At 29.9% G+C, this 22,551-nt stretch overlaps 1 protein-coding gene across 1 annotated transcript; it reads left to right on the top strand.

The window, feature by feature from the left end:
* The first annotated feature begins 13,545 nt into the window (after window positions 1-13,545).
* On the top strand, window positions 13,546-14,560 carry LOC123892363 (albumin-1-like). Its single transcript, XM_045942151.1, has 2 exons — window positions 13,546-13,588; window positions 14,256-14,560. The coding sequence occupies exons 1-2, from the start codon at window positions 13,546-13,548 to the stop codon at window positions 14,558-14,560; spliced, it is 348 nt and encodes a 115-aa protein (XP_045798107.1).
* Window positions 14,561-22,551: the final 7,991 nt, after the last annotated feature.

Raw genomic sequence — 22,551 nt, 5'->3', positions numbered from 1 at the left:
AATTATTTCCTAACCAATTAGCCCATCATCTACGCCAAGTGAGTTTGGAATTCATGGATCACCTTTAATAAAAAAAAAGAGTGTGCTATATCAAAGTTATTCGTATTTATACTTTTTACCACCTAGAATAATAAAATGAGGAAGATGAATGAATATAATTGATGATTCTTTCTATTGTCACCAACCTGTTGTTGTGGGTTACGTGGATGCACGATGGTGTCATGATGTTAAAGGTCGCTCTTTATGTTGGTGACCTCCACGTTAGATTAGCCTTTTGCGGATCCTACTAACCATTTTTTTATTTACAATAACTGTGAATCGAACACATTATTTATAACGTATTACCTAAACTTCTCATCACTAAACCAAACTTAATGGCTTGACTAACCATATTATCTTTTGCGGAAGATCGATTATATATATATATAATTTATCAATTATACTTTTATTTCCTCAATAAATCATACTTCATATTTATTAGGGCTTCAATTCTCAATCTCAAACTCTTCAACTTTTACTTCAACTAACTCTACAAAGTTACTCATCCCAATTTCATTTTTCATAGAATTAATAGTCAAACTTGTTTAATTATAGTATAAAAAAAACATCGAAGCAGCATTTGGTGAATTTAAAAAAAGGAGCATTTTTTTTATGGAGCTAGAGCATGTATAGTGAAAAGATGGAATTCATGTTGATCGTGCCTGATCAGAATATGTGACCGCGCCGACGTTGAGCTCTCGATGACCCCTGTTGAAGCGGAGAGGGGTTGTGTACCTGCAGGCACTCCGATGCTCAAGTCAGTTTAAGTGTGGAGTGTGGTTTTCTGTGCTAAAATGATACGTACCTCTTGAATGGTATGAGATCACGTATATATAGCCCCCAACGATGAGCTAAGACCCTTGATGACATTAATGACCATCAAGTGACTGTCGGAAAACGGCTGGAAAGCCTTGATGAGCAGTTAATGCTCATCATTCCGGTGGAATCTGACGTTACAAGTGGCCCAGGAATATAGCCGTTGGAGTGTCGAGCAATCGTTATATGTCCGCACATTAGGAGCCTGCTCGGTTGATTGGGTGTTCGGGCTTGTAAGCTCGGTCCAGAACACATGTTATAGTGAAAATCTGGATCATATATATTGAAAATCTAGTCACTTTACGTGAATTAAAAAAATTCTGGAGCATATAGTGAAATAATAAATTAAGTGTACTTCACATAAATCAATGACTTTAATTAATCCATCAACTTGAATATTCAGGTTGTATATGCTTTCTCAAGTTTTTTTTTTTTTTTTTTTACCAATCGTTAGTTAGTTCAGTGGTGATTGGTGCTGAACTTGGTATGGAGGACCGCGGTTCGATCCCCCGCAACTGCGATCGGGAGGGGGCTGAAACCACTTGATGCTAGAACTGACCCCCGAACCAGATTAAACTGCTGGTGAAAACAAAAAAAAAGTTATTTTTTTTATTTTTTATTTATTTCCTAGGTTGTCTTGTGTTTATTATGGTTGTATATATTTATAATTGTTTGGGTGTAAATTAGCAAATGGGTGCACATGATTTAATAAATTTTACCTAACTAACCCTAAATTTCCTAGTGTTAAATAAGTAAATATCAAGAATTTTTTTTGTCATATTAGAAAAGGTGCGCATTGCTAATTTACACCCATATATATATATATATATTATATTTTTTGGGTACATTCAACGCTTATTATTATTATTAAATTAAAAATAAAATAAATTTTATTAAGACAAAAGAGTAAATAAATATAGAGATAATTTTATTTGACTAGTGCTCTGTTTTATTCTTTGGTTAGTTTTGTTGTTGCGCTTAAAGTTTGACTATTTTATTGTGATTGTCCTTCGGATCTTACGCCCAGTCTCAGAATATAAGTTGGCAAGGATGTGCTATGCTCTGGCTTTGCAAAAATATTTGATTGATGTTACAAAGTGCGAAAATACTGCTAGTTGTCTTCTAGCTTGCCTTTGTTTTCTTCGTCATCTACAAGAGGTTTTGACAAGATTAGGATTTAGGAGGCACACTATTTATTCTTCGTTAGAATAAAAGCTTTTTTTTTTTTTAAGAAGCTAAATTAGCCCACTCAAATTGGCGTCAGAGAGAATCGAACTTTAAACCTCAAGAGGAGCACACTCTCAGGTCCCAAGCCAATACCAATGCACCAACCCAAGTGGGTTCGTTAGAATAAAAGCTTTGCAGACACGTTTAGGATAAATTAGAGTACTCAAAAGCGTTTTAAAAGCTTTGGAGACACGTTTAAGATAAATTAGAGCTTTTGACAACACTAGGATTTAAGAGGCACACTATTTAGGGTTTGTTGGGATTTGACTTATTTTTAAGCTTATGAAAATAACTTATGTAAATAAATAAATTTTTACGTTAATTTATAAACTTTTATTACTAACAAATATTGTAGTTTTATATGTTGTTTTCTCATAAACCAACTTGAAAAACTTATAATATATAATACATAAAAGTTTATTTATTTACATAAACGGTCTCACAATTCAAACGAGTCGGTCCGAGAGTAAGGCAAATAGGAAAAGGCCTCTAAACATATTTTAAGAAATTACCTAATAAAAATGTCTCATATTCTTCATATTTTGGTAAAAAAACCTCCTATACATTCTACTATTTTCAAAACAATATTTATATTCTCTCAACAAAAATTATATAAATAATTGACTTTATATGAGCTAAGAAAATATAAAACAAAATTGATTATATTACTTTAATAAATAATTTTGTATTAAAAATGTATGAAAAATAATATTGATGCCGAAAAAAAAAAAGATAGAAAAATGACAGCTATGGTAATATATGCGTTTTTTTTTGGATTATTAATGACCTATAAAATGCGTGTTTTTGTTTGAACTTTGATCAGCCGTCTAGAATGCTTTCAAGGGTATGTTGATTGAAGGAATATCCTTTTCAAATGATCGAGTGAATATGAAAGGGAGAGAAAAAACATCTTGTGGAACATCTATTGGACTGAATCTGATTAAAGTCTTAGAAGCTAGATCGTAGATTGAGCATGATTATTGAAGTGAAGACCTGTGGTTTCATTATTGGATGAAGAAAAAGGCTATGATGTTTGCATCATTCAACTTAATTTGCTAACTTATTGACGATTTTGTTTGACAGATAAGTTACTTGAGGGAAAACAATAATTTAAGTTTGGGGTTTGTGATGACATTTCGTCATATGATATTTTTAGTAGTAATTTGAAAGTATTTTAGTAAGTTTTAGTTATAATTATATGGAAAAGGTAAAAAATTTAGCACTGAAGATAGTACAAGAGTTCGAAGAAAAACAATTAAAACAACAATCATGGCGCGATTTGCTTTGTAAGTTGTTAAATATATCTTTAGTATTTATCTGTTAGTGCTCTCAGATTCATCTTTCAGGCTTATCTACAAATCGTGGAACGATTTGGTTTGTATAAGCTGTTAGATTTATCTTTAGTACTTAAACGATTTTTTCCGGATCTATTGGAACCATGTAATTTGTAGAGGATTATGTTGTTGCAATTCAGTCTTTATATTTATCAATTATCATCTATGTTTAATATTTTTCATTAGTATTTAGTATACATATTCATGAATTGATCAAGATACCCAATGAGTACTAATCATTCATTTTAGTATTGGAATTGAGATAATTGTTCAATCAAGTAATAAATATCACCTCTCTTGAAAATCTTGAGATCACACCCAATACAATAGAGATTACAATGATTGAAAAATTACACCAAATGTATAGATATAACAAATTGAAGCACAAGCACTACAAAGTAAACTATGTAGAATAAAAGAGCTCTCAAGAAAATATATTAGCAAGTGTAAAAATAATGAGAGTGATTAGTAGTATTTTTTGACAGAATTTTGATGCAAAATGTATTATTTTTGCCTCATCGTGGCCACGATGAAACATATCGTGGTATGATGGAAGATTTTCTTCAGATTTTCTGTTTTCTTCAATCGCCTTTATCGTGCCACGCTGATATGTCATTGTGGCACGATGAAAAGATTTGTTGCAGATTTTCTTCAATTTAAACCACCTTCTCATCGTGCCACGTTGGATCTCATTGTAGGTACGATGGTGTGCGCTGTTTATTATGTCTTTGCCCTTTTTGATGTTTTTTTTCCACTTTTCTTGCTTCTAGGCAGTAACTTCACTTTTCCAGGTATTTGCTTGTTTTTGGGTTTCAACTGCTATTAAAATTACTCTAAATTACTACTAAAAAGTAAAAACATCATATGATTGACTGTTATCAACAACATAAGGTTATATATGTAAATATATATTTCTTTTTATTTTAGTCAAATAATACAATTGTTTTAACTATTTAATATATATTGGTCAAAAACAAAAAAAACTATTTATTATATTTATTACAAAAAGAAAAAGCTATTTATTATTTTTTTTTCAATTTGGTCAAAAAAGAAATTTTTTTTTATTATATTTATTTTTCATTTTGGTCAAAAAAGGAAAAAAACTATTTAAGATATTTTGGTCTAAAGAAAAAAAAAATTATTAAATTTTTTCTTAAAGAAAATATTTATTATATTCTCAGAAAAAAAACTATTTATTAGTACAATTGCTTTAACTATTTATTATATATTGGTAATACAATTGCTTTAACTATTTATTATATATTGGTAAACCAAAAAAAGAGTTTAATATATATTGGTTAAAAAAAAAGCTATTTATTAAATTTTGGTCAAAAAGAAAAAGCTATTTATTATATTTTTTTCATTTTGGTCAAAAAAGAAAAAAAAAACTATTTATTATATTTTGGGAAAAATATTTATTATATTTAGTTTTCATTTTAATTTGGTCAAAAAATAAAAAAACTATTTAAGATATTTTGGTCAAAAAGAAAAAAAAATTATTAAATTTTTTCTTAAAAGAAATATTTATTATATTTTCATAAAAAAAACTATTTATTATATATAGGACTTCACAAACCACAAAGAATGAACAACCATTGTGAATTCTTCTTTTACAAAAAAGAAAAATTGTGAATCCTGTTATTGCCTTAGTCCACCACATTTTTCATAACGACATGAATCCCCTCGCTCCATCTCCATTGTGGTAGGTTCAGCACAAATTAATTAGTCGTATACCTTCGTCAAATTGCACCTAACATGATGTTCATGGGTAATAGAAGCATAAACATAATTTCATAATTTCGTCAAATACAAGGGAGGTAAGTGTTGAATATGTTGTTGTGTTGTTGGAGATTGTTTGAAGTCCCACATTGTTTAGGTTCCCGGGATGTGAAGTGTATAAATATGTGAGGGCAACCTCACCCTTTGAGCTAGCTTTTGGGGTTGAGATCCAAGCATATTTAACAGTAAGTACCACCACAAACATAATTTATTTTTAAATATTTCTTATATTTCAAATATAATTACTGTTTTTTTTTTTCTTTTGCAATACTATTATTGTTAATTTGTATAATAGATCTTATATATATGGTGATATTATTTATCTTGTAAATATTTATTTTGAAAAAATACAAAATTTTATATTGATAAAAATTGAACAAACCATCAATTCAATTGAAACCACACTCAATTTATATATGATTTTTTTGAGGAACCAATACAATACAATCAAAATCAAACGTACCGCATATTATTTATATTTTTGAATCATATTTTTAACTTTCGAAATTACTAAATGAACCACTGACACCTCTAATCACAATTACTTTTTTTTTTTCAGTTACATTCTGTGGATTGACCAATCCCAATACAATAGCAAATTTTTGAGAGTATTATTAGTATTGTATTTTTATCATAATAGGAATGAGGACTAAACAAGGAGGTGGTCATGAAAGCAATTACTGTTAGGATCACTTCTTTGTATATGCTAAGTAGCAAGCATGCTGTACCAGATGCTGGAGCATCTGTCCCTTTGCTGAAGTAAGACAGAGTTAGCTTGGCCTGCAAGGCAACTGAGCTGCAAGCTCTATGCGCGCGTGTGTGTGTTGGCTTGGCTTGCAGTTTCACAGTTAGTTACTTGTTGTGTAGTTAGTTGCTTGTATTGTGTGTTGGCCTATATAAGAGGCTTGTATTGTGATATGTTGTGTAGTTACTTGTATTGTGATATGTTAGCTAATGAAGCACGATTATTGCTTAACAATTACAATTATTAGAAGGAACAAAAAGGGCTCAGAAGGGAAGAGTAAGAATAATGGTGGATAAGTGAAGAAGAAGGAGGAATGTCATGATCCTTCGGTGCCATTTAAGAATGGATCAAAAGTAAAGAAGAAGAATAAGAAGGATGGTACGTAGCTCGGTAAAGAAGGTGGAGGAATATCACGATGTTTGACATCGTGATAATGATGTTTGACATCGCGATATTCCTCCACATTCTTTACCGAGCCACCATTTTTCTTATTTTTCTTCTTTTCTTTTGATCCATTCTTAAGTGGCAGTGAAGGATCATGACATTCCTCCTACTTCTTCATTGATCCCTTCTTCTTCTTCTTCTTCTTCTTCTTCTTCTTCTTCTTCTTCTTCTTTTTCTTCTTCTTCTTCTTCTTCTTCTTCTTCCTCCCATTAGAGCCCTTTTTGTTCATTCCGTTCTGATAATTACGATTGCCTTCATGACCACCTCATTGTTCAGCCCCCCTTCCTGTTATGAGAAAATATATAATACTATTAATACTCTCAAACGTCCTCGGAAAATCCCACACAATGCAACTATGAGTGTAGAAACAAAAGTGATTGTGATTAAAGGTGTTGGAGGGTTTTGTTTAGGTCAGTTTCGATATTAAAAAAAATATATGATTCAAAAATAAAAATAATATGCGGTTTTTGTTTTGATTGGTTCTACAAATAAATCATATAAATTTAGTGCGATTTCCACATTTACTATGCATGATTGATCATATATATTTCCATATTTAGAGTTTGGTTATCTATCCATCAATGAAGTATAAAGATATTTTTGCAAATCAATTCATCTCAGAATGTGATGAATTGCGACAGAACGACATAGTCGATGAGTTTATGAGGATGCCTTACTTGACGAAATTTCAAAAGGCTGATGAAGATGATGGATTAAAAAAGATGAACTTGAATGATGTTTTTTCGTAAGGCTTGTAGCATCAAACTTCAACCTATCTAATTTGTCATTTTATTAGACTTGACATTTTGTTTGGCTTTATTGATGAGAGAGTTTTGGTTCATGTTCCCCTTTTCTTCTTAAAAAAATCTAGCTTATGAATTAATGTTTGAACTCAAGTTTTTTAACTTTTGGGGTACACATGTTGTGTTTTCTTTTATGCAATTCTTGTTTGGGTTATCATTGATTATATTTAAAAACGTACGGGAAAAATAAATTTTTAAATCTATATTATAATTTATATTAATACCTCTGGAAATACAATAGCAAAATTTTGAGAGTATTATTAGTATTGTATTTTTATGATAATAGGAATGGGGACTAAACAAGGAGGTGGTCATGAAAGCAATCACAATTATCAGAAGGAACAAAAAGGGCTCAAACGGGAAGAGTAAGAAGAATCGTGGATCAATGAAGAAAGAAGAGCAATGTCATGATCCTTCGCTACCAGTTTAGAATGGCTCAAAAGGAAAAAAGAAGAATAAAAAGAATGGTGTTTCGGTGAAGAAGGTGAAGGAATATCACGATGTGAAAGATCATGACTTCCTTCACATTCTTTACCAAGCCACCATTCTTCATATTATTCTTCTTTCCTTTTGATCCATTCTTAAGTGGCAGCGAAGGATTATGACATTCATCCTCCTTCTTCACTGATCCACCATTCTTCTTCTTCCCACCAGAGTCCTTTCTGTTCCTTCCGTTCTGATAATTACGATTGCCTTCATGACCACCTCCTTGTTTAGCCCCCCTTTCTGTTATGAGAAAATATAATACTATTAATACTCTCAAATTTGCTATTGTATTATTGGCCTTGGTAAATCCCACACAATACAACTATGAGTGTAGAAATAAAAGTGATATTGTGGTTAAAGGTGTTGGGGTTTTTGTTTAGGTCAGTTTTGATATTAAAAAAATATAGGCTTAAATGCAGTTTTGGCCCCCCAAGTTTCATAATTTCTTGATTTTGGCCCCCCACATTTCAATTGCTTGATTTTAACCCCATAAGTTTCACAATTGCTTGATTTTAGCCCTTCAAGTTTCAATTGCTCGATTTTGGCCCCCCAAGTTTATCCCCTTTTGCATTTGCTAGTCCCCGTTGACTTTTTTGACTAAAAATTGCATATGTGACATTTTAAAAAAAATTAAGAATATGTTTTAATTAAAAAAAAATTTAAAAAAAATAATATTTGCTTTTATAAAAATGTATTAAAAATTGGTTTTTTTAATAAAAGGTTTAATAATTATTTTTTATTTTAAAAAAACTTTACAAAGTTTTAAAAAAATAGTTCATAAAATGTTTTTTTTACTTTTTTAAATAACAAAATTATTTTATAAACTACATATAATAAAAAAAATTATAATTTAGTTTTTAAAAAACAATTTGTAATTTATTTATTTATTTATTTTTAAATACTTATTTAATTTTAAAATGTCACATAACTAATTTTTAATCAAAATATTCAACGAGGGGCTAGCAAATGCAAAATGGGGTAAATTTGGGGGGTCAAAATCGAGCAATTGAAACTTGGAGGGCTAAAATCAAGCAATTGTGAAACTTAGGGGGTTAAAATCAAGCAATTAAAACGTGGGGGGCCAAAATCAAGCAATTGTGAAATTTGGGGGACAAAAACTGCATTTAAGCCAAAAATATATAATTCAAAACTAAAAATAATATGTGTGGTTTGGTTTCGATTGGTTCTGCAAATAAATCATATATAAATTTAGTGCAATTTCCATATTTACTATGCATGATTGATCATATTTCCATATTCAGAGCTTGGATATCTATCCATCAATGAAGTATAAAGATATTTTTGCAAATTAATTCATTTCAGAATGTGATGAATTGCGACAGAACGACATAGTTATAGGTGATGAGTTTTATGAGGATGTCTTACGTGATGAAATGTCAAAAGAGGATGAACTTGAAAGATATTTTTTTGTAAGGCTTGTGGCATCAAACTTCAACCTATCTAATTTGTCATTTTATTAGACTTGACATTTTGTTTCGCATTTTTTATGGAGATGAAGTTTTGGTTCATGTCTCCATTTTCTTACTATTTATATATGACTTAATTATATTTTTAGCCTTTATTTTTATTTTAGGTTTTAAGTTGGTCCTTATCTTTTAAAAGTTTCAAGTTAGTCCCTTATCTTTTCTACAGGTTTTAAGTTGGTCCCCCCGTCAAATTTTTCACTATTACCTTTAAATTTGGACACATGTCATCAATCCAAATGTGGTTTCTGTTTGCCACGTGTCCAATTTTATCGGTAGTAGTGAAAAATTTGACGGGTGAGACCAACATGAAACCTGCAGAAAAGATAAGGGACCAACTTGAAACTTTTAAAAGATAAGGGATCAAAAGTACAATTAAACCCTTATATATCTAAAAGGTGCTGTAGCTGGTTTGCCATCTACTCCCAATTTGCTTTAAAAAAAACTAGCTACTTTGTATTTGAATTAATGTATGAACTCAAGTTTGTTAACTTTTGTGGTACACATGTTGTGTTTTCTTTAATTTATTCAATTTTTGTTTGGGTTATAATTGATTATATTTAAAAAAAGTAATGGAAATTGTTGCCTATAAACTATGGTTACATTTTATGTGTTCTAATTAATATTTCACTTCTGGACAATAGCAAGGGAAAATGTTGCCTATGGTGCAGTGTTAAAATGTCCCCTATATTCCCATAGCAAAGGTGATGTTTATAAAAAATAGGGTATGATTTTGAAATAAAAAATTTATCCGATTTGAAAAATTAATTTAACATTTGATCTGATCGTGCAATTTTCGTAAAAGGACATCCAAACACATTCGAAAATATTCTGGTTTTGCGGTTGTCGATTTTTTTTGGATTGATTTGCAGTTTTAATTTGGATTGGTTTGAATTTAAACACCCCTGATTGAGGGAGATTACACAAAAGAGAGGGGGGGGGGGGAGAGATAATTTGTCGGGGTGATATTTCTCATTTTAATAGTAGCATAATTTCTCCCATATGTATCCTATCCTATAAAACATAAAAGTAAAAGAAATATAATAATAAAAACTCATTATAAAATTTTAAAATACAATGAAGAAGATATTAAATGAGTTAAAATTTGAAAACTATAATTGATAGGATTGACGCTCAATATATCTACTTAGAGTGAGTTAAAATTACTTGTGATAATATGTTTGAAAACTATTTTTTCATCATTTTGAAATGGAGGGAAGAATCGTCACATGGGTTCTTACTACAGTGTACAAACAAACTTTTTCATCGTTGTATATCTGATTTGAAAAATCAATCCAAAATTCGATCTGATTCAGCATTTTTTGCAAAAGAACAACCAAACAAATTTAAAAGTATTTGTTTTTTTTTTTTTGCGGTTTTCAATTTTTTGCCATGATTTGCAGTTTTAATTTAGATCGATTTGGACTTAAACATCCCTGAGTGAGGGAGAGAGTCCAAAGGTGGAGAGTGAGAGATTTGTGGGATTTAGCAATTGAGAGAAAGAGACATTTTTCCATTTGTCTTTCTCATGTGAAGTTTATTGATAAGATCAATGGATAATAAGATAAGGATTATCGGATATAAAGATAAAATGGTGTGCAAAATGACTCAAAATACCTCTTAAATTAACAGGTGACAAGAAGTGAAGATGAGCAAAGTTGTATAATCATATCTATCTTCCTATTATAGATTTTATAACAAATATATATATATAGAAGGAAGCAATATCTTTGTCTTTTTAATGGGATATATATATAAATATAAAACATAAGGAAAAGAGGATACAAGAGAAAAACAATACAAAGAGAAACATCAAAAGTATTCGTAAAAAAAGAAAGGGTCTTCCTAAACAGTGTATCTCGGGCACTCTTTAAGCATTCTATTTAAGGAAATAATTTATCTAAAATGTTAAACATTTCAATTCCCAATGCGTTGACTTCACACATTTTAATAAAATTTTAACAAAAACTTACTATTGAAGATGCTTAAAGAGTGCCCCGAGAACACTGCTTAGCATTTTCCAAGAAAAAAATATAACAAGAAAAAAACACAAAAAACTAAAACCACAAAGTGTACATATATATTGATGAGAAAGAAACTTTCTCTAATTTAAGTGTAGTCCAAACGTTAAATTGTAATTAAAATATTGTGCGGATTTTTTATGTGAAGTGTGGGTTTGAATCTTAATTGATATAATGTCATTCTACTTCGCATTTTGTTAGAATGAGTTTTACCACTATAGATTCTTAAAACTATATGATATTAAATTTTTTTAGGCTAAATATATTTTTAGTCTCATAATTTAATTTTAAGTTTTATTTCGTTCCTTTAAATTTTTTATTGTTTCATTTTAATTTGATTCCTTACATTACAGACTTTTCATAATTTGGTCTTTTAAATTTTTTTCTTTTTATTTTAGTTTCTTAAGTTATGATTTTGGAATGTTTTAGTTCTTTAAATTATAAATATTAAAATATTTGGATCTGTATATAGGAGGACAAAATTTTCTAAAATTTCTAACTTAAAAGATCATCAAAATTTCTAATATTCATAATTAAACAGACCAAAATGAAACAAAAATAATTATTAAAAGATCAAATTATATATAATGGTTGTAACTTAAGCGACTAAAATGAAAAACAAAATTAAAAGATTAAAATGGAAATCTAAAATTAACTTAAGGGATAAAAAGTATAATTTATTCTTTAATTTATTTTGATAAAGATTTAATTCACACGCCCACCAACAATATAATTTCTTATTACAACTCAACCATATTTGTATAATCATTTTAAGTATTTGATTTGATTTGATGTTATCAATATCCATATATCAAAGATCATATATGAAAATGGCGGCTAATTAAAGTGTGGAAGTTTAGACTTGGGATGCAGAGGAGGTTCCTTTGGGTGGTGGTGGTGTTGGGGGTGGGGGTCAAATGTGTAATTAAGCCAATTCATTTTAATTATCTAGTTGTTGTGGTGTTAATTGATTTTGTGGTGTTAATTGACAATGTTTATTTAATTATGTTTGTGGTGAATAATTCAATAATTGATAAATATCAATTAAAAGAAATAGAGCAAAAAAAAAAGAAATAGAAAATAAAAACAAAGAGGTGTTGGGAGCATAGGAGGGTGTAGATCGAAAATAGTAGAGATGAGAATAATGGAGAATAAACATAATTTTAATTCCCATTAAACCAATTTATTTGTAATAATGTCATTGTCCCTTGACATTAACTTAAAAAGGCAAGGCACAGGATAGGTCGATATACAAAAACAAAAAAAAAAACAAAATAGAAAAGGGAAGGAAGCGAAACCTTATGATCAATGATGTTGTTTCGTCTGTGATGTTGTTGAATTGATTCGTAATTGCTGTTGGCTTTAGGTGAACCTCGGCGTTCAACAATGGGTGGGTTCAAGAGTTTGAGAAAAGCCACAATTTATTAAAAAATTTGTTTTGAGTGTAACAAATCACAAGTTGAGTTTTTATGATGCTTTAAGAGTCCTAAAAAATTTAAAAACATTTCTGAGATTTTCGTGGGTAGAAGAACAACAAAATCGAAGCTTGTTGAACAACCTTTAATGGAGTATTTTTTAAAAATAGAAACGTATGAACCTTGTCGTATTTAAGAGATTCAATTGCCGATTTTAAAAACTATAACCGGGTATCTTTCCGAAATTCAATGACGATCAAAACTCTATAAAGATTGTCAATTTTCGTTGAGTATAGAGGGAGAACGATCCGGGTCAGTGGTCACGAATCGGGTCAGAACAACCCATACGCAGACCCGCTGCGTGAGGGAAATGAACAGTATCTCCCCGAGGGTGCAATTTTTTTAAATATTTTTATATAAAATAGTAAATAATATTATGAGAATTTTGGGACCGCTTAGGGATTTTTTTGAGACCTAGAACTAATTTTAGTTAATTAAATGAGGTAAATACGTTTTTTAAAAATATCAGAATTTAATAAAAATTTCTTGTAATTTTATTTAAGGTATTTCGAATAATTTGGAATGGTTGGGGATACCTCACTCTCCCTGGTTCAATTCAATGAATATTTTTCACAAATTCCGCTAATTAAATTAAATTAAAATGAAACGGGGCGTGTCAGGGACTGTTTCGGATGTTATCTTGCTGTCCAGAATGGTTAATTGGCTGAGTCGAAATCTTAGAGAGATAGAAATGGAGCCGTATACCGGTGTGTTGTTGTTTTGGTTGTTGCTTATGGACGTTGTTTAGATGTTGTTATAAGTTGTTAAATGATGTTGTCTATTGAAGTTGTTAAATGATGTTGCCTATTGACATTGCTTATTATAACATGACATGCATTCATTCATGTGTCCAATGATGTTGCCTATTGAAGTTGTATAAATGATGTTGAAAATGACGTTGTTTAATGACGTTGCTTATAATGACATTGCTATTGGTACCACATGCATTTAACGAGTCTAAGCGCATTGCATGCATTCTATTTATTGAAGTTGTGTTTTATTAATGAATTTGCGTTTTATCTATTGTTTGTATTCTTGTGGTGTGTTGTTGCCTACTCGTTCAAAATTATGGAATTTTTTTTTTAACAACAGCAAAACTGATTTGGTAATTAATATTGCCATACAAAATTTCTAACTAGCTAGTTCTATCTTCTATAATATTTTGTTTTAACAACTATATTCTATAAATTGCTGCATGCAATGAACTATCTGATGCCATAACCTCTCACAACAAATTAACAATTGTAGCTTGTTATCTCTTTCAATCAAAACAATGGTTTATGTTAGGCTCGTTCTTTTGTCTGTCTTCTTGCTTGCCACTTTTGGTATGTATACATTTTAACCATCTTTCTCATCATTACACTGTACCCAAATCATATATTTAGGAATTAATGGATTAACAGTTTAGTAAATTATTATGTACCCAAATATGTATATGTTGTGTGTATAGGTAAGTCAGCTTGCTCCATTGCTAAACAATTTTTTTTAGATAGAGTGGTATATAAATTTCAGTTTCTCGATCTCTAAACTGATCACATTATTTTTTTTAAAATAATATTATGTGTATGTTGTTTAAACTTTAATTGGTTTTGCCTTTTACAGTAACGTTTCCTATTAAGAAAGTAGAAGCAATATGTGGGGAGCTTTGTAGTATAAACGTACCATGCCCCAAATCAGCTTGCGGCTTTTGTACTCCACAAGGGTACATTGGTGTTTGCATCCCTGGATCATATAAAGATGCTATGAAGATGGTTGGCGAAAATTTTATATGTCAGAATGATGCTGAATGTAAGAACAAGGGATCTAGGAACGTTTGTGTTCGTTTTCCTAAAGCTGATGTGGAGTATGGTGTGTGCGCTGATTCTATATCTGAGGCAGAAAACTTAATCTTCAAAGATTTTCTCTAAATCTAAACTTACAAATGACTTGATGCCAACAATAACCGCTTAATATTAATGCTCACAAAATTTATGATCCATGATATGTGTAATATGCATGCATCTTTGTTTCCAATTGATGAGGTTGGGTATCTATTTCAATAAATTATGTCTGCAAATGAGTGTAGAACTTTAATAAATGTTATGATTCTTATCTAATTCTTTCCACATTTTTTATTTATTTTTGTACTTTAATTAATTGATGCTTCCATTCTTTCAAATTTCTTAAATGCATATGGTTTCAAATGAATTTTCACATTGGTTGCATTGGTGATGTGCACACGGACAACTGGCCATAAATATTGAATTTGTTTTGTTGAACACAGTGAAGGGATTGTTCAAAATTATAGATATAAAATTATAAATAAAAATTTATATCAAACTATCGATAAAATTATATAAAATTTCATTAATTATTTAATTAAAAGCATGGTATATCAAACAATAGTACAAAAACTCAGAGAAAGTACAAAAAGTAGTATTTCCTATAGGCCCGACAAACCAAAACCACGAAATAAAGATAATCTGATCCAGTAAAGTAGACACATTAACAACAACTCCTCTAAACATGGTATTGTTTCGAGCGCACCATAAATCCATGTGTTAGCTAACCAAATAAAATGGCGACCATTAGCATATTTCTTATACTCCACCAAATCACACCAAAGCTATTGAAATGACTCCAAACCTCTTCAAAATGAATAAATTCTTACTTTCATCCACTTAAATATATTCTTCCACACTTGTAATGATTGGAACAATAGGATAGATGTTTATTTTTTACCTGTGCGTGGCCACTCCATTTTAGTTAATAGTTCGAACTGTAAAGTGAAATATAATATTTTATTTGATATCGAAAATATAAATGAGTTGGAGGATGGGGACGGGTGGATGAGTTGGAGAGTGGAGTGATAAAGTGGTCAGCGGTTCAAAATTATCCCTCATATTAATATACAAGTAGAAATATATAGCTCCTCATAGAAATTATATAAAAAAAAAGGCATGTATATTAAGATATGTTCCCCATAGAAATTTTGAAAAATTAGACACTTGTATTATAAAAAATAGACATGCATATTAATATATGTGTAAATATAGGTTCCTAAAGAAATTTATGCCCCCGTCCGTAAATATAACTCTCTTGAAATTTTTTCTTTGTCCTTTGTTTATAAGATCACTTTCATATTTCCAAGAAAATTACTATATCTTTTAAAAAAAGAGATAACCTTTTGCAAGAGATTTCCATAATGTATTAAATATGAGCGAAAAAAAATAAATTAAAAACATATAAAAATTCCTAACACAAAGAATACAAAATTGAGATCAGAAAAAAAAGGAAACAATAGAAAAGATTGAAGCAAAAAAAAAGGAAACAGTAGAAAAGATAGAAGGTTTTAGAAAAAATGGAAGAGAGAGAGCGCCTGTAAGAGAGAGAGGGGTTTGCGAGAATTTGAAAGTGACCGAGTGAGGGCAGGGGTGTTTGCGGTTTGGTTTAAAACGATTTTAAGACAAAAAATTTATCCGATTTAAAAAATCAATCCAAAATTTGATCACATCTAATAGTTTTCACAAAAAGACATTCAAATCCTTCTAAAAGTATTATTTTTTGTGGTTTTGAGTGAGGGAAAGTACATGACAGAGAGAATGAGAGAGGGATTTTAGTATTAAGAAAAAAAAGACACTTTTCCATTTGTCTTTCTCATGTATTTGACAACCAATGGATAATAAGGTATGCCTTATCGGGTAAAAAGATTAAATGATGTGACAAAAAATAAAGATTAGCAAAGTTGTGTAATCATATCAATCTTCATATTATAAATTATATTGAAGGAATTATCTATATCGTCACATTAATTTATTAATCTCGTGTTTCTTACTTGGTCTAGCCTTGTTTCTAAATTTAATTAAGGTCACATATAATTAATTCTCTAATAAATCTAAAAAATAAAATTTTTCTTATAATTAAAGTCGGAGGAGTATTATGCACAAATAAGGCTACAAAACGAACACCTTCATTTAATTTTAACTAGCAAGACCTTCAAATTTTTGTAAGTATTTTGTGCCTAAACGTCTTAGAAATAAATTGAAGGAAATGAATGTGACAATTTTTTTGTTATATTGAGAGTAAAATTTATGAATATTATATTTGGTCGTGTTAGCCCGTTCCTTCGTGACACTAGTTAAAAATCCAAAACAAATAAATTTACCGGCTTCTAGGTATCAAATATAGGCATGATATTGTTAGAGATGTTCTTTTTTATATTTTTAGGCGTGTGTGCGCTGATTCTATATTTGAGGCAGAAAACTTAATCCTAAAGATTTTCTCTAAATCTAAACTCCCAAAAGAGGAGATTCCAACAATAATCACTTAATATAACTAATGCTCACAAAATCTACAATCCATGATATATATATAGATATCTATTTGAATTTCAATAAATTATGTAATGGGTGTAGAACTTTAATAAATGTTATGCTGCTTATCTAATTAATTCTTCCCACATTTATTTTTATTATTATTATTATTATTATTATTTTTTTTTTTTTTACTTTAATTGATTCTTCCATTCTTTCAAATTTCTTATATGTGTGTGTATATATGATACGGAACTTTTTTCGTTTCGAAATCTATGGGTGTTATTCAATGAATCAATGGCAATGCATACCATTTACAGTTAAATAAGACTCTTTACATCGGTTGCTTTGGTGATGTGCATACGGACAACTGACAAAAAATATCGAATTCGTAATTTTGTTGAACATGTAGATATGAAATTATAAATAAAAATTTATAGGTATGACAATTTGACTCATACCCAGCGGGTACTCGCAAAAAATACCCATAACGAGTAGGGTAAAAACTCATATTTTAGGTACGGACATGGTTATGGGTAATTACCCGCAAAAATTAACGGGTATGAGTGCGGGTATGGGTACCTTAGTACCCACTCCGCCCCATACCCACGTAATATATATATTTTTTTATTTTATATATATTATTATATAATAACATATTTATATGAATTTAAAAAAATACAACACTATTAAACTATTACACATTTTTAATAAAAGTGTTTATTTATAATATAATACAAATATAATGTGAATATGTCAACAAAGAAATGAACTTTAACATGAGGTTAGTAAAATTTTTGTTTATAATTTTCATGAGTCAATATTAATATTTTTTTTTTTAAAATTAATTATATTAAAATGATATGATATTTCATAATTGATCGATTTATTTTTAGCAAAAATGCGGGTAACAAGTCCGGGTATGGGTACTTAGGGTATGGGGATGAGTACAAAGGTTGTTACCCACGCGGGTATGGGGATGAGTATAAAGGTTGTTACCCACGCGGGCATGAGTTGGAGGACGGGGTAGGGTGGGTGAGTTGTAGAGACGCCGAGTGACAAGGAGGACGAGGGTTCGAAATTGGCCCACGTATTCTCTGAGAATAAAATTCAAATCTCTTGTCACTAGGTAGAAATATAGCTCCTCATAACAATTATATATATATATCTGTGTGTGTGTAAATAGACATTTGTATTCTAAAAATATACACACATACTATCCGTCCCTAAATATAACCCTCTTGAGATTTATTTTGTCCCATTTTTATAAGACCCTTTCATATTTTCATGTAAATTAATTACTATATCTCTTTTTGAAAAAAAAGTTAACATTAGAATTCATTAATGTACAAAATATGAGCGCAGAAAAAATTCAAAATTTTTAAGCGTAAAAAAATATAAAAATTCCAAATACATAATACAAAATTGAGATTAGGATATTGTTAAAAAAATAAATAAATTGATATTAGGATAATAGAAGGTGAAGGAAACAGTAGAAAAGATCGAAGAAGAAGAAGAATGGAAGAAGGTTGAAGAAAAATGAAGAGACGGGGTTTTGTGAGAATTTGGAAGTGAGGGGAAGGAGTGTTTGCGGTTTGGTTTGGAACGATTTTGAGACAAAAAAATTATCCGATTTGAAAAATCAATTCAAAATTCGATTTGATCAATCCAACGGTTTTCACAACAATCAAACGCATTTAAAAGTATTCGTTCTTTTTACGGTTTTTTGATTTTTTTCATCGGTTTGTAATTTTAATTTAAACATCCTGAGTGAGGGATATCATAAGAGACAGAGAGAGAGAGAGAGATTTGTGGGAATTTGCAATTGAGAGAAAGAGACACTTTTCCATTTGTCTTTCTGATGTGAAGTTTATTGACAAAATCAACGGATAATAAGTTAAGGCTTATCGGATATAAAGATAAAATGGTTTACAAAATGACTCAAAATACCTCTTAAATTAAATAGGTGACAAAGAAATGAAGATAAGCAAAGTTGTATAATCCTATCTATCATCCTACTATAGTAAATTATAGGGTATTTGAAATATGAAAGATTGAAAAATAATTCAATAAATTATACTGTATTATGCACAAATAAGTTCTTTTGTTAAAAATAAATAGAAGGAAATGAATGTGAGTTCTTTTGGTTAAAAATAAAATATATGAGTTCTCATGTGTTGATAAAAAAAAGGAAATGAATGTGATAAAATATTTGGTCGTTTGTATGAATATTATATTGGGTCATGGTAATCGGTGTTTAAGGACACTAATTAAAAATCCAAAACAAATAAATTTATTGGCTTGCTAGGCTTCAAATATAGACATGACTTTGTTAGGAATGTTCTTTTTGATAATTTTAGGTGGGAGGGAATATCTGCGAAGAAAGAGGGGCATATGAACTTTTTGACTGTGTCGCTAGAGGGGAGATCGACACTTCGGTCAGCGAATATTCTTGTGTATGGGTGGTTACGAGAAAAACATGTTTGTGTGGACTTGATTGAAGTTTCTCCATTCGTGGGATTGAGGACTATGTGTATTTTACTGTCGGACAAGCAACTCCCAAAGCCGCTTTAAGCAAAGTGACAAAACATGATAAAACATATTCTCATAATCAACATGATTTTATCTCATTTGAATTTGACACTTTGGTTTCCTAGCATCATAGATCGAGGATTTTTTGAAAAGAATTCAAAGGGTCATACATATCAATTTTGTGTCTCCTAGACCTATGAATGTAGTTTTTCGGAGAATTGATTTCATGATTCTCGAACATATAATTACTTCTCTAACTAATACCTTAGAGACACCAGCACTAGTAGAAAAATGACATGTTACTTAAATATTTTACATCAGTGGAAAACATGTCAGAAACAAAACTAAACGCGGTGGCAATCCTGTAATTATGGCAAAAATTGTCTAAAATAAATTTCCATCTAACCATAATATCCACAGATGTAAAACATCTTTCAAGTGGAAATAAATTTTGAATTGAAAATGGTATTTAATCTTCGACATGGTATTTTGAATTGAAATTTTGGTAATACCCTGAAAACGAAAAGCAATTATTCAATCTTTGACATGCATTGAAGGTGGAAAAACACAAGAAGAGGGGGTTGAATTGTGTTTTAGTATTTAAAAAACTTTTTCGAGATAGCAGCGAATAAAACTAAAGCACAATGTAAGAGGATAGAGAGTAGAGAAGAAAACACATGAATTTATACTGGTTCCTCTCACAAATCGAGAGTAGTTCAGTCCTCTTGTACTTCCAAGAGAGTTTCACTGAAATAATCACCAAGATTACAATCACTTGCTCAAGTTAAACTAACAAGAGACTTCCTACTCAAATGCTCAAGTTATCTAAACAAGAGACTTCTAATAAACACAAAGGTTTACAAATGAAAATATAGAAATACACCTAAGACTTAAATAAACACAAGTATGATAAGTTACAAGTGTTTTATAAACTATCAGAGTATGACAGATTAAGAGCTTTAAGTCTTTTGTGCAGAGTTTCTTTCAATTTGATTGTGCGCGTAGGTAAAGTGTATACAGAGATGCAATTCGTCTTTGTATTTATAGGCAATGAGATATAGACGTTGCATATGACCGTTGATGAAGATAAGATTGCCAGCTTGAAGTTGTCTTGACATGGATTTGAATTAACGTCCAAATTTGAACAAGAGTTTCAGCAACTTTGGCTTGATGCAGAGAAGACTTTCCAATCTTAACTAAGAAGACAGACACACCACGTTTCTTCCTTAAGACTAGGGATAATGTTAGAAAGCTATCCTGAACCACTTGTACAGTCCACTTATGCGTCGACATCTGACCTTGGCCAGATGTAAAACGCGTTTTTGGTCAGATGTAAAATGTTTTTTTTTCTACTAGTGTAGTTATCAATATATTATCATAGTAGCTAACAATAGAGCTTAAATTTTTTTGGTACATACAATAGAGCTTAATTTGTTATAGCTATTAATGCCACAAATTATTACTCCCTCTGCTACTTATCAAAGACAGTTGAATTTTTAGATTAATTTAATAATTGATGTATTTGATCTATAATATATATCAAATATATCAGTTATTCAATAAATATAAGAAGTGAATTAGACTAAAGAAAATATTTAAATACTAGTTTTGCCACATTAGCTAAAAATGATGATGTCTAAATTAAACGAGGTCATTTTAGGAAGAATGGTGACAAAACCTTTAGCTTGTTTAGATATTGTTCATTATAATATTGGGATTGAAATTTGCTGTAGTAAATAAAGACATAGTTTTCGCACTGATTTTTTAATCTCAACAATTGGCAATTTAATAAGAAAGATTTAAACAAAAAAAGAGAAAAATCCATAGAAATAGCGAATATGACCAATCAAAAATTGACAAACCATACATGATTCTTCTCTTGCATAAAAAATTCATACTAAATAGCATTTTCCATTAATTATTGATCAAATGGTTTATTTTAATAAAGTATAAAACCTCTTGAAATGATCTCGGCCATAAAATGTAGATCGGATGGTCCTAATTTTAAACTGTGTCAAAATTGTGGGAAACTTTTTTTTTTTGGAACCATAATTGTGGGAAACTTAATAGCAGCAACAAACTGATTCGATAATATTGCCATACAAAATTTCTAGCTAGCTAGTTCAATCTTCTATAAATTGCTGCATGGAATGAACTATCTAATGCAATAAACTCTCCCAACAAATTAACAATTGTAGCTTGTTATCACTTTCAATCAAACAATGCCTTATGTTAAGCTCGTTCTTTTGTCTGTGTTCTTAATTACTTGCCACTATTGGCATGTATATATTTTAACACTCTTTCTTATCATTATACCGTACATTGATCAAATCATATATCATGAGAATCTACTACCGTGCATTGTATGTATAAAAATGTGTAGCGGAAGATGAAATATGAAATCCTTCTCTATTTTTCTTGTTAAATTTCTTGATGAGTGTGTTAAGTATTTTTTTAATAATATTATAGTATGAAATACTTCTTGTTTAAACTTTAATTAGCTTCACCATTTACAGGAACGTGAGAAGCACAAGATGTTGCGAAGATAATAGGGGAAAATCTTACATGTCACGATGATGATCATGTAAGAACAAGGGAACTTGAAACTTTTGTGTTCGTTCTCCTAAACTTGATTTGGATTATGATGTGTGCACTGATTTTACATCTCATGCAGCAAACGTATAATCTTGAAGATTTTCTCTAAATCTAAATTCATAAAAGACTTCTCTAAATCTAAATTAACCGCTTAATATTTATATGCTCACAAAAATATATAATCCGTCATATATGCGTGCAACTATACTACTATATAAATATCATTTTGCCGTTCAAAAAAAAAAAAAAAACTACTTAAATATATAAAAAGTTTTTGTTTCCAATCGATTAGTTGGATATTGGTTTGAATTTTGTTGGAATAAAGAGTATAATTATGCTTGAATTAAAAATAAAACTTTTGAGTTTCACGTCGTGTAATAATAGAGCATATTATATATATAGGATTTCAACCACTAAAAAATCCAAAGCATAATCAAAATATCTGTTATGAACTATTTCTAAAGAATAGCAAGAATATA

The sequence above is a fragment of the Trifolium pratense genome, linkage group LG6 (genome assembly GCF_020283565.1).
Source record: "Trifolium pratense cultivar HEN17-A07 linkage group LG6, ARS_RC_1.1, whole genome shotgun sequence".
NCBI classification, from domain to species: domain Eukaryota; kingdom Viridiplantae; phylum Streptophyta; class Magnoliopsida; order Fabales; family Fabaceae; genus Trifolium; species Trifolium pratense.
This window is presented reverse-complemented; position numbering and strand designations above follow the sequence as displayed.